This window comes from Carcharhinus amblyrhynchos, chromosome 14 (genome assembly GCF_965287045.1).
Source record: "Carcharhinus amblyrhynchos chromosome 14, sCarAmb.v2.hapA, whole genome shotgun sequence".
NCBI lineage: Eukaryota > Metazoa > Chordata > Chondrichthyes > Carcharhiniformes > Carcharhinidae > Carcharhinus > Carcharhinus amblyrhynchos.
Genome location: NC_137337.1, coordinates 7,842,420 through 7,855,283, shown reverse-complemented (window position 1 = coordinate 7,855,283; position 12,864 = coordinate 7,842,420). Strand labels below are relative to the sequence as shown.

At 47.1% G+C, this 12,864-nt stretch overlaps 1 protein-coding gene across 30 annotated transcripts in view; it reads left to right on the top strand.

Moving 5' to 3' along the window:
• The window catches only part of nrxn3a (neurexin 3a), a 1,599,218-nt gene that overhangs the window by 1,387,161 nt on the left and 199,193 nt on the right, over window positions 1–12,864 (top strand). For all 30 annotated transcript variants that reach the window (XR_013888541.1, XR_013888540.1, XM_080202257.1 and 27 more), the window contains one exon: window positions 11,280–11,451. Coding sequence is in view for 28 of the 30 variants with exons in the window: in XM_080202257.1 (XP_080058383.1) it covers window positions 11,280–11,451 (172 nt within the window). In the remaining 2 variants the exon portion in view is untranslated. The remainder of the gene's footprint in view (window positions 1–11,279; window positions 11,452–12,864) is intronic.

Here is a 12,864-nt window from a genome sequence, read left to right as displayed (position 1 = left end):
AGCTGGGTTTTTGCGACTCATGCACAAGGACCCCGAGGTCCCTCTGCACCGTCGCCTGCTGCAGTTTTTCGCCCCGTAAGTAATAGTCCTTCCTACCATTCTTCCTACCAAAGTGGACCACCTCACACTTGCCAACATTAAATTCCATTTGCCATTTCCTGGCCCATTCGCCCAGCCTATCTAGATCCTTCTGTAGACTCTCCACACCCTCCGCACAATTTGCCGTTCCCCCAATCTTGGTGTCATCAGCAAATTTCGACACCCTGCACTCGGTTCCCTCCTCCAGATCATCTATATAAATGGTAAATAGCTGAGGCCCCAGTACTGACCCCTGGGGCACTCCACTAGTCACCCACCAAAGCTGTGTGGATTAGGTTGAATGGCCATGCTAAATTGGCCCTTAGCGTGAAGGGAGCTAGCAGGTTAAATATTTGGGGTTATGAGGATAGGGCCTGTGTGGGATTGTTGACGCAGGCTCAATGGGCCGAATGGCCTCCTTCTACACAGTGAATTCTATGTGACAATAATCAATCAATCAGCCAAAAAACATGCAGGTCCTTCCCAGTACTCACCCTGAGTGCCAGTGAATCAGTCATTCCACATTATTGTTGGCATTCTCCCATCCCATCCACCACTGGAATTTTAGCAGGCGGGTTGTGGACAATGAGAAATCGTATTGGTGGGAATTTCTGGCTTTTCGACCAGCGCAGCCAGAGAATTCCGACCTATCTGTCTCTACCAAGCTCCCTGAATTGGTTAGTCTTAACAGGCCTCAATGAAGGAGCTCATATTCCAGTAGGTCCAACTCATGGGCCTTGTTGAAGTCATTACAGACGGTTTTCATTGGGTCCCTCCTGGACCTATAATTCACCATCAGAGAAACATGTCATTGTTCAGAAGGTTTGGGGAGAGCTTTTTTTCAGGTGTAGCGCACCTTCCCCCACCGGGAGAGCCTAACCCCACAATTTGGGTGAGGATCTTTCCTGTCTCCCTGGATTGACCGAAGGCCCACTCTACACAGTTCCACAGTTCCCATGTCTATAACCCTAGCATATTGGTCAGAACATTGAATACAGGAGTTGGGATGCCTTGTTGAAGTTGTACAACACAGTAAAAAGCCTGACAACACCAGGTTTTAGTCCAACCTATTTATTTGATAATATACTCACAAGCTTTCGGGGTTAGTCCCTTCGTCAGGTGAATGGAGAGTTCTGGCCTCAGACAGAGCATATAAAGCACAGACAGTTTAGAGATTACTGATTAGAATGCGAATCCTTACACCTAACCTGCTGTTCAAGACCTGAAGTGGCTGATAATGTGAGTGGAAGGAGCACTGATCACAGGTTAAAGAGATGTGTATTGTCTCCAGACAGTACAGTAAGTGAGGTTTTGCAAACCCAGGCAAGTCACGGGGGTTACAGATAGTGCGACATGAACCCAAGATCCCTGTTGAGACCGTCCTCATGCGTGCGGAACTTGGCTATCAGTCTCTGTTCAGCGACTCTGCGCTGTCGTGTGTCGTGAAGGCCGCCTTGGAGAACGCTTACCCGAAGGTCAGAGGCTGAATGCCCGTGACCACTGAAGTGTTCGCCAACAGGAAGGGAACAGTCTTGCCTGGTGACTGTCGAGCGATGTTCATTCATCCGTTGTCGTAGCGTCTGCATGGTCTCCCCAATGTACCATACTTCGGGACATCCTTTCTTGCAACGTATCAGGTAGACAATGTTGGTCGAGTTGCAAGAGTATTTACCATGTACCTGGTGGATGGTATTCTCACGTGTGATGATGGTATCCATGTCGATGATCCGGCATGTCTTGCAGAGGTTGCTGTGGCAGGGTTGTGTGGTATTGTGGTCACTGTTCTCCTGAAGGCTGGGTAGTTTGCTGCGAACAATGGTCTGTTTGAGGTTGTGCGGTTGTCTGAAAGCAAGAAGTGGGGGTGTGGGGATAGCCCTGGCGAGATGTTCGTCTTCATCAATGATATGTTGAAGACTCCGGAGAAGATGTCGTAGCTTCTCCGCTCCGGGGAAGTACTGGACGACGAACGGTACTCTGTCCACTGTGTCCCGTGTTTGCCTTCTGAGGAGGTCGGTGCGGTTTTTCGCTGTGGCGCATCGCAACTGCCGATCTATGAGTCGAGCACCATATCCTGTTCTTATGAGGGCATCTTTCAGGGTCTGGAGGTGTCTGTCACAATCCTCCTCATCTGAGCAAATCCTGTGTATACGGAGGGCTTGTCCATAGGGAATGGCTTCTTTAACATGTTTAAGGTGGAAACTGGAGAAGTGGAGCATTGTGAGATTGTCTGTGGGCTTGCGGTACAGTGAGGTGCTGAGGTGACCGTCCTTAATGGAGATGCGTGTGTCCAAGAATGCAACTGATTCTGGGGAATAGTCCATGGTGAGTCTGATGGTGGGGTGGAATTTGTTGATATCATCATATAGTTGTTTCAGTGATTGTTCACCATGAGGCCAAAGGAAGAAAATGTCATCAATGTATCTAGTGTACAGCATCAGTTGAAGATTCTGTGCAGTGAAGAAGTCTTGTTCGAACCTGTGCATGAAGATGTTGGCATATTGAGGTGCAAATTTGGTCTCCATGGCTGTTCCATGTGTCTGGATGAAAAACTGGTTGTTGAAGGTGAAGACATTGTGGTCCAGGATAAAGCGGATGAGTTGTAAAATTGCATCTGGAAACAAGACATTGACAAGGCCACACTTGGAATATTGTGTACAGTTCTGGTCACCCTATTATAGAAAGGCTATTATTAAACTAAAAAGAGAGCAGAAAAGATTTATTAGGATGCTACCAGGACTTGATGCTTTGAGTTATAAGGTGAGGCTGGATAGACTGGGACATTTTTTCCCTGGAGCGTAGGAGACTTAGGGGTGATCTTATAAAGGTCTATAAAATAATGAGGGGCATAGATCAGCTAGATGGTGAACATCCTTTTCCAAAGGTAAGGGAGTCTAAAACTAGAGGGCATGCGTTTAAGGTGAGAGGGGAGAGATACAAAAGGGTCCAGAGGGGCAATATTTTCACACAGAGGGTGGAGAATGTCTGGAACAAGCTCCCAGAGGTAGTAGTAGAGGTGGGTACAATTTTGTCCTTTGGAAAGCGTTTAGACAACTACATGGGCAAGGTGGATATAGAGGGATATGGGTCAAACGCAGGCAAGTGGGACTAGCTTAACAGTAAAAGTTGGGCGGCATGGATAATTTGAGCTGAAGGGCCTGTTTCCATGCTGTAAACCACTATGACTCTATTTACACAGAAACAGCGCACCATTCCCTGATATTCGAAGGAATGTGTGCCACACAGCCGCACAATGCATTGCGGGTCCAGTAACCTGTGGCTGACGTTGGCAGTGATGGCCATCCTGTGCAGATATACGTGTGACATTCCCCGGTGCTGCTAACAGCCAACCGTAACTGAGAGCAGGAAAACGGGTCGCCAGAGGCTCCCTCGCTCGTTATAATCCATGCGGCGCTGCCTTAAATTCAGGCCAAGCTGGCAACGAAATTCCAGAAGCCAGAGACTGTAGCGGCTGAGAAAACTAAGATAAGAAGGAGAATGAAGAGATTACACCTGGCAGGATGCCAGAGCCAGTGCATTGAAGAAAATAGACTCCCTTTCTACCTAGAACGCAAGCTTGGGAGATTGGCGCCGGAGTGTAACCTATAAATTGTGAAAGACACTGAATTAAGAATTGGCAACACTGTCTTTCTGCAGTGTCAGAAGCAGGCAAAGTACTAAATAATACAGGTTTTTCTTTGTAACACATATAATCCTGTTATTCCCTGCTATCTGGCAATGCATTCTTCAGAGTTAGAGGCCCATTGCGTATTTACATGGCAATCAATTATTTCTACTTTGCATTTTTTAAGTGACATATTAATATTGCAATTTTGCAAGCTCTAGGTTCACTGCAGGTACGCAGCCTTGCCCACCTGTAAGTCAAAAGACAAAGAGACAGTTCAATAATTGGTGTCATAAGAGGGCTTCCATGAACACTGCAATGAAGTTACTGTGCAAATCCCCTAGTTGCCACACTCCAGCGCCTGTTTGGGTACACTGAGGGAGAATTTAGCCAATGTACCTAATCAGGATGTCTTTCGGACTGTGAGAGGAAACCGGAGCACCCAGAGGAAACCCACGCAGACACAGGGAGAATGTGCAGACTCCACACAGACAGTGAGCCAAGCCAAGAATCGAACGTGGGTCCCTGGCGCTGTGAGGCAGCAGTGTTGACCACTGTGCCACTGTAAAATCTTGAAGTTCAGAAGGAGTCTATTTGGCCCACTGTGCTCATGCTGGCTCTTTGCAAGAGCTGTTCGAAAAGGCACACACATCTGCTCCTTCCTCATCGCCCTGCCAATTACTTTCTCCCCTTCCCGAGTATTTATCCTTCTGAAGGTTTCTGATGGATCAGCTTCGTACATGAGGAAGAGCGGGATAGGTGCCAGGGTGAAAAGGCATCAGCTGTGTCTGAATTGGTGTTACTCAGAAGGTTGTGGATTCCAGCCCCATGCCAGAGACTGGCCATCCAGACTAGCACTCTGGTGCACTGCTGCGGGAGTGCTATAGTGCACGAGGTGCCACCTTCGAGAGATAGCTCAAACTGAGGCCCCATCTGCTGTCTAAAATGGTGATAAATGATACCACAGCGCAGTATGTAGACATGTCGGGTTATTGTCCTGGGCACTATTTGCAACACAGCGTCACAATGGCACAGTGGTTAGCACTGCTGCCTCACAGCACCAGGGACCCAGGTTCGATTCCCAGCTTGGGTCACTACCTGTGTGGAGTTTGCACATTCCCCTTGTGTCTGTGTGGGTTTTCTCTAGGTGCTCCAGTTTCCTCTCACAGTCCAAAGACGTGTGGGTTAGGTGGATTGACCATGCTAAATTGCCCCTAGGGAGTCTACCTAGAGTAGATGCATGGGGTTATGGGGATAGTTGGGTTTGTTGTTGGTGCAAACCCAATGGACCAAATGGCCTCCCTTTGTAGGGATTTTATTCTATCACTGAGAGAGTTTACTCTGGTCACTATCACACTGCTATTTCTGGGAGCTTGCTGTGCACAAATTGCCTGCCACGCCCCCTAGATAACAACAGCGACTAAACCTCAGAAATTGGCTCGCAACGCAGTTTGAGATGTCCTGAGGTTATGAAAAACGGCAGAGAAAGGCAAATCTTTCTTTATGGAGAAGGTTATGTTGGGTGAGATGAGGGGAGTCTCAAATGGAACACAAAGGCCAGCACTGGCTAATTGTGCCCCAAGATATGTTTCTGTGTTGTATATTCTAAACCATTCTCTGTAATTGTGAGCATTACTGTTAGAGGTGACACAATGAAAATGCAGCTGAAATTTCCACCGTGATATCAGGGGAAATTGCTTTAGTTGTCACTGGATTTATCAGAAGGGGACAAAATTAATTCATTTGTATAAAGTTGGTGCCAGACTGAAGATCTCTACAATAACGTCGAAGGAGACTGGTTGTGGCTTCGAGTGATAAAGGATTTATTACCGATGATATGTATAAATGTACAAACAAGGATCTCACAAAACTGTATATCCATCTGCACTCCACTGAGCTTCCTCCCCAACACTGATTTGATTTGATTTATTATTGTCACATGTATTAGTATACAGTGAAAAGTATTGTTTCTTGCACACTGTACAGGCAAAGCATACTGTTCATAGAGAAGGAAATGAGAGAGTGCAGAGGGTAGTGTTATAGTCATAGCTAGGGTGCAGAGAAAGATCAACTTAATGCAAGGTAGGTCCATTCAAAAGTCAGCAGAGAAGAAGCTGTTCTTGTGTCTGTTGGTACGTGACCTCAGACTTTTATATCTTTTTCCCGATGGAAGAAGGTGGAAGAGAGAATGTCTGGGACGCGTGGGGTCCTTAATTATGCTGGCTGCTTTGCTGAGGCAGTGGCAAGTGTAGACAGAGTCAATGGATGAGAGGCTGGTGTGAGTGATGGGCTGGGCTTCATTCATGACCTTTCATAGTTTCTTGTGGTCTTGGGCAGAGCAGGAGCCCATACCAAGCTGTGATACAACCAGTAAGAATGCTTTCTATGGTGCGTCTGAAGAAGGTGATGACAGTTGCAATGGACATGCCAAATGTCCTTAGCCTCCTGAAAAAGTAGAGGCATTAGCGGGCTTTCTTAACTATAGCGTCGGCATGGCGATGGGGGTTGGGGATCAGGACAGGTTGTTGGTGATCAGAACACCCAAAACCTGAAGATCTCAAACATTTCTACTTGGTTCCTGTTGACGTAGACAGGGGCATGTTCTCCACAATGCTTCCTGAAGTCGATGACAATCTCCTTTGTTTTGTTGAGATTATTGTCATCGTATCAGTTCACCAGATTCTCTATCTCATTCCTGTACCCTGTCTTGTCATTGTTTGAGATCCGACCCACTACCGTGGCGGTGTCGTCATCAAACTTAAGAATTGAGTTGGAGGGGAATTGTCAAATGTGCGCCCTTCCCCCGATTGGTTGAGCTTCCCGCGCTGCCTCTCCACAGGGTCCGGCACAATCATGTGACCCTCAGGGATCTTAAAGGAGCCACGCTACCACAATCTCCAGGCACAAAGCGATGGGCGGGATGCAGCCAATCCAATTGACAGCCTTCAGATTGAAAATAAACCCACAAGCACCACGATGGCAAGGGTGTCCAATCAATAGCCCCCCTTCAGACTTTATTACCCTGAGTTAATAACTGATTTGTCATCGAGTGGACACTAATGATGAGATAAAAAGAATATTACCAGGTCTAGGAATGGACTGCAACAAATTGATTTTTGTTTGCTCTTCCCATTGAAATGCTGAAGTAGGCATTTTATTTTTCTCAATTAGCTTTTGCACCGGGCGGCCTTCAGATATATAAAATTATTGACTGCTTAAATGCCTTTCTGCGCTAACCTTCATCAAGATGAATTTACTGACAGTGAATGCACTGGTACCAGAGGTTTGCTATTAACCCACTCGCTTCCACATCCTCAGCTCCCGCATCTGCCCACACTGATGTTGTCTGAATGTTTCGCCAGTCTGCTGTACACGGGATCCGTACTGTCGGAACTCTGCCCGCTTTTCTCTCGCACACTCCTTTGGCTTATTGAATCCAATTTTCTCCACCACCACCACCCCCCCCCCGCCCACTGATACTTTTACCCATTCGCAATAAATGGTGGTTAGCGCTGCTGTCTCACTGCTGAGGTTTTTTTCGACCTCTGTTCATAGGCTACACCCTTGAGACCAGGCAACATTCTGGTGAACCTTCTTTGCACTCTCTCCAAAGCTTCCATGTCCTTCTGGTACTGTGGTGACCAGAACTGCACGCAGTTGTCCAAATGTGGACCAACCAAGGTTTTATGTAGTTACAGCATGATTTCCCAAGTCTTGTCCGCAGTGCCTGGCTGATGAAGACAAGCATGCCATATGCCTTCTGAATCACCTTGGCCACCTGTGTTGCCACTTTTAGGGAACTGTGGATCTGTACGCCCAGATACCGATATGTTAATTTAACTTAGAAACCCTACAGTGCAGAAGGAGGCCATTCAGCCCATTGAGTCTACACTGACCACAATCCCACCTCGGCCCTAGCCCTGTAAGCCCACATATTTATCCCGTTAATCCCGGGACCCTAAGGGACAATTTAGCATGGCCAATGCACCTAATCAGCACATCTTTGGACTGTGGGAGGAAACCGGAGCAGCCTTGGAAACCCATGCAGACATGTGGAGAACATGCAGACACCACACAGACAGTGACCCAAGCCAGGAATTGAACCCAGGTCCCTGGCGCTGTGAGGCAGCAGTGCTAACCACTGTGCCACCGTGCCACTCCCTACGGGTTCTGCCATTTACGGTATAATTACACGTGACAACTAGTCCCTGTTTCTTTACAGAAAATACAACAATGTCCAACAGGCCAGATTGGGTAAGGGTGGCAGATTTCCTTCCCTCAAGGACATCAATGAATCTAATGTCTTTTTACACTAACCTGGCAATTTCCTGGCCTCCTTCATTGGCACAAACTGGTTTTCCAATTCATTCCAGCTGCTGTGATAGGATTTAAAATCCTGTTTCCTGCACGCTTCTGGATTACTAACACAGCAGCCTAATCACTCTGCTACCTTATCTGTAACTATTATGTGACTGAGCCCAAACTACCCTGTCCGCAGTGCCCCTTAGCCTCAAGAATTAACTATGAGAAATGCACATTTACAGAATCTCAAATCTATTCTAGTTTTTTTTCCTTATTCAGTGCTGGCTGACTCTTCCTTCTTTATGATATAATTAGCAAATTAACATCCAGTATCTCTCCACCATCTTACCTTCATGTGATTCACATTCATTAAAGATTAGTTTCTAATTCAGAGAAAAATCACCAGTGGATTTTTTTTTTATATAGTTTCATTAAACGCTTTCATTAACTACTTCTAAAAAATATTGGAAGTGGGGAGCAAATAGTCAAGATCGATCCAATTTGAGCAACATAGGAGAGCATATTCAACCGAACCCACCGATCGGAAAACTGATGGCATTCTAGGCTGTCTGCTTCTATTCTCCCGGCAAGGAGCTGGAAGTCTACAGGCGGAATTTTCTGCACACTCCTTCCCGCCACATATTTTGCGACGGCGGAGGCAGCCCACCATTGCCTGCCTGCCGGCGGAGTCTTCCAGTCCCGCCCCTGTTCACGGGGTATCCCATTGTTCACATCCTCTGCCGCTGGGGGACCTGTGGCAGAGAGGGGCGAGTGGGGAGGGGGGGGGGTCAGTGGTTGCTGCCGTCAGTGTGACCAGAAGATCCCATAGGAAATGGCTGGAAAATCCCACCCTATATGTGGACCTTCATATTTATTCTCCTACCGATCCTCATTTCAACAGTTTGCTTGGTCTCCTATGCTACAGTTGTTTCAATTCAACTCTGCAGATCTCACTGCCGACTGATGGACATAGAAGGAGGGACTCCTCTTGTGAGTGCCTTACGTTCGAACCTCACATCAGCTTGAAATGGGATCAGTTTAGAATTAGGATGTCTGAACATGTATTAAAATAATCAAGTGACACTTTTACACATTCTAACAATGGGGGTGATTAATAGGATGAGCGTTTTGATCATAATAGTGAATGGAAGACTATCGCATAGGTATGGACTCTGAGCAATTTACATTAGAAAGGACCTGTAATAGGTTCCGTTCAAGTAGCAACTCAGTGTATTAGCAAACGCTTACACTGTATAATTGGGTTCATTTTCGCTTGTTCTGCGAGCAAAAGGTATTTGAGAGTGAGAGCTGCATGGAATTGAATTGATAAAAGGAAGAACGAGAAGGCATTTTGTAATCTGATCTCGGATCCACTGCTGTCCACACCCTGCTGCTGCAGTCAAGGTGAAGCTGCTGGGAGCTTCCCTGGTCTTTCTAAGGGACAATAGATAAGGTCGCTTAGGCTTTCAAGGGTTGGTCAGCAGTTAACCCATGGGGCAGCAAGGTGGCACAGTGGTTAGCACTGCTGCCTCAAAGCTCCAGGGACCCGGATTCAAATCCTGGCATGGGTCGCAGTCTGTGTGGTGTTTGCACATTCTCCCCGTGTCTGCTTGGGTTTGATTTGATTTTATTGATTTGATTTATTATCGTCACATGTATTAGTATACAGTGAAAAGTATTGTTTCTTGCGCGCTATGCAGACAAAGCATACTGTTCATAGGGAAGGAGAGAGTGCAGAATGTAGTGTTACAGTCCATAGCTAGGGTGCAGAGAAAGATCAACTTAATGCGAGGTAGGCCCATTCAAAAGTCTGACAGCAGCAGGGAAGAAGCTGTTCTTGAGTTGGTCGGTACGTGACCTCAGACTTTTGTATCTTTTTCCCGACGGAAGAAGGTGGAAGAGAGAATGTCCGGGCTGCCTGGGGTCCTTAATTATGCTGGCTGCTTTTCCAAGGCAGCAGGAAGTGTAGACAGAGTCAGTGGATGGGAGGCTGGTTTGCCTGATGGATTGGGCTACATTCACAACCTCCATATGCTCCAGTTTACACCCACAGCCAAAAGATGTGTGGGTTAGGTTGATGGGCCACGCTAAATTGTCCCTTAGTGTCCTGGGATGTGTAAATTAGAGGACTAACATGGCAAATATGTGGGATTATGGGAATAGGGCCTGTGTGGGATTGTTATTGGTGCAGAATCAATGGGCTGAATGGTCGCCTTTTGCACTGTAGGGATTCTATAAATACCTGTCCATTGATTCAGTTGGTTGAACTCTCATTTTGTCCAAGACCTCTTCCTATTCCTACATGTTGCTAAGTTTGTAAGTTTATTTTTATTCATGTCACAAGTAGGCTTACATTAACACTGCAATGAAGTTACTGTGAAAATCCCCCAGTTGCCACACTCTGGCGCCTGTTCGGGTACACTGAGAGAGAATTTAGCACGGCCAATGCACCCGAACCAGCACGTCTTTCGGACTGTGGGAGGAAACTGGAGCATCCAGAGGAAAGTCAGGCAGACATGGGGAGACAGTGACCCAAGCCGGGAATCGAACCCAGGTTCCTGGCGCTGTAAGGCAGGAATGCTAACCACTGTGCCACCGTGTCATCCCTAGACGGAGGAGTGAAGGGGAAGGTCAGAGTTGTAGAGTTTTATGGCACAGAAAGAGGCCCTTCGGCCCACCGTGTCTGTGCCAACCATCAAGCACCTATCAATTCTAATCCCATTTTCCAGCACTCGGTCTGTATCCTTGTACGCTCTAACAATTTAAGCGCTCTTCCAAATGCTTTTTAATTGTTGCGAGGGTTTGCCATCTCTACCACCCTCTCAGACAGTGAGTTCCGGATTCCCATCTTTCTCTGGAGGAAAACACTCTTCCTCAAATCCCCCCTGGGTGTTGGTTCACTCGTCAATTTATTTTTAAATTTATTTGTGTCACAAGTAAGCTTACATTAATGCAATTACTGTGAGAATTCCCCAGTTGCCACACTCTGGCGCCTGTTAGGGGACACTGAGAGAGAATTTAGCACGGCCTAACCGGCACATCTTTGGAGCGTGGGAGGAAACTGGAGCACCTGGAGGAAATGCGCACAGACATGGGGAGAGTGTGCAAACTCCGCTCAGTCAGTGATCCAAGCCTGGGAATGGAACCTGGGTCCCTGGTGCTGTGAGGCAGCAGTGCTAACCACTGTGTTATATTGTACAACAGTAAAACTACCATTCAGTTGCTCACAATGAGGTGGAAAGCCAGGCTGACAGAATGTTTTTATCGTTCTTTACAGGAACAAGGCAAGATTAGCGTGGTTTTTAACGTCGGAACAGATGACATTGTCATCAAGGAGACAAGCAACGTGGTGAACGATGGGAATTACCACCTGGTACGTTTCACCAGGAACGGGGGCAATGCCACCCTCCAGGTGGACAATTGGGCCATCAATGAATTCTACCCTACAGGTGAGTGTTACTGCCTATCGCAGCCTCTCTCTGCATTACTACAGGAGTTGCAAACTTTGCAACCGTGCTGTGAAACAGTGAGATTGGAACAGACACGCCAAGCCAGTATTTCAAAGAGGTGAGAACACGGGGATCGCTACCACATGGAGTAGCTGAGGAAAGTCATAATACAAAGATAGACGCAGAAGGTAAAAGGAAGAAATGTAGGAGGAGGTTTGGGTGGAGCAGCAGGGGCCAGCTGGGCTGAATGGCCTGCTTCTGTGCTATGTATGTGGGTGAGGGATGGATTGCAACCGGAATGTTACGGCAATTCACGCCGGAGGGATTTTCCCATTCTGCTGCAGTGAACGGAGCTTCAGCTGGGGGTCAGATTCTCGAACCAGCAGGAGCGTGGCGTGAGTGGCTGGTACCATCACATCCTTCAAGACAAAGAGTGAAATATGGAATTAGGTGTAAACCCTTTTCTTGATAGTTCCTTTATTTACAGAGTGCAGTATTACACACGGCTGTCTCCAACCAAGCAACCCAGCATCCCGGCAATCCCTCTGTATGAGTGCTCTGCGCAGTTAATTGTACTTAAGTTTAACTTTATTTATTAGTGTCACAAACGGGCTTAAATTATCACTGCAATGAAATCCCCTGAGTCGCCACATTCCAGCGCCTGTTTGGGAACACTCGGGGAGAATTTAGCATGGCTCATCCTCCAAACCAGCACATTTCACCTCTATATCCTAACCACGCAATAAACATGTCATTAACTTAGACTCATTAACTTGACATGTCATTGACATGTCATTGACTTCGACAGGGGTTGGAGGGGAGGCGGGGGTGGGTCAAGGCTTATGCAGGGGCATGGAGGCAGAAGGCTGGGGTTGAATAGGAAGTGAACTTAAAGGCACAGTCAGGCCAGCGCTGATCTTATTGAATAGTGGAACAGACTCACTCCTGCTCCTGTTATCTTATGTGGACTGTGACTGGATTGTGATAGCACGCTCTCCTTTCAAAGAGGGTAAGCAAGTTTCCCGTTACCCGCATCCCTCTGAAGCCAGTAGAGGAATCCCAGTGACAGCTTGGTTTGGGGAAAAGTGTCAGGCTTAAAATGGGGGAAGTTTTCCAATTTAACACCAAAGCACGGGGCTGGTGATCTTCAAATCCGGTGTCTCATTCTCTTTTCCATCAAGGTGAGGGGTTTTACTGCAGAGTAACGGAGTATTTTTGCCTTAGGCACAGTGTCAAGAGCAGGCAAGGTCAGATGCAGAATAGACCTGTTTCTGCTGCAGTAGATCCTCAGCATCGACCTCAGAGAGAGCCAGGGTCACCTCTCTGTGTCCCCCACACCAGCCAATTTAATCTGGGATGGGGGACATCTCTTGCTCACTAAGAGCTGCGTTAAGGCAGACTCCCTGCATCATC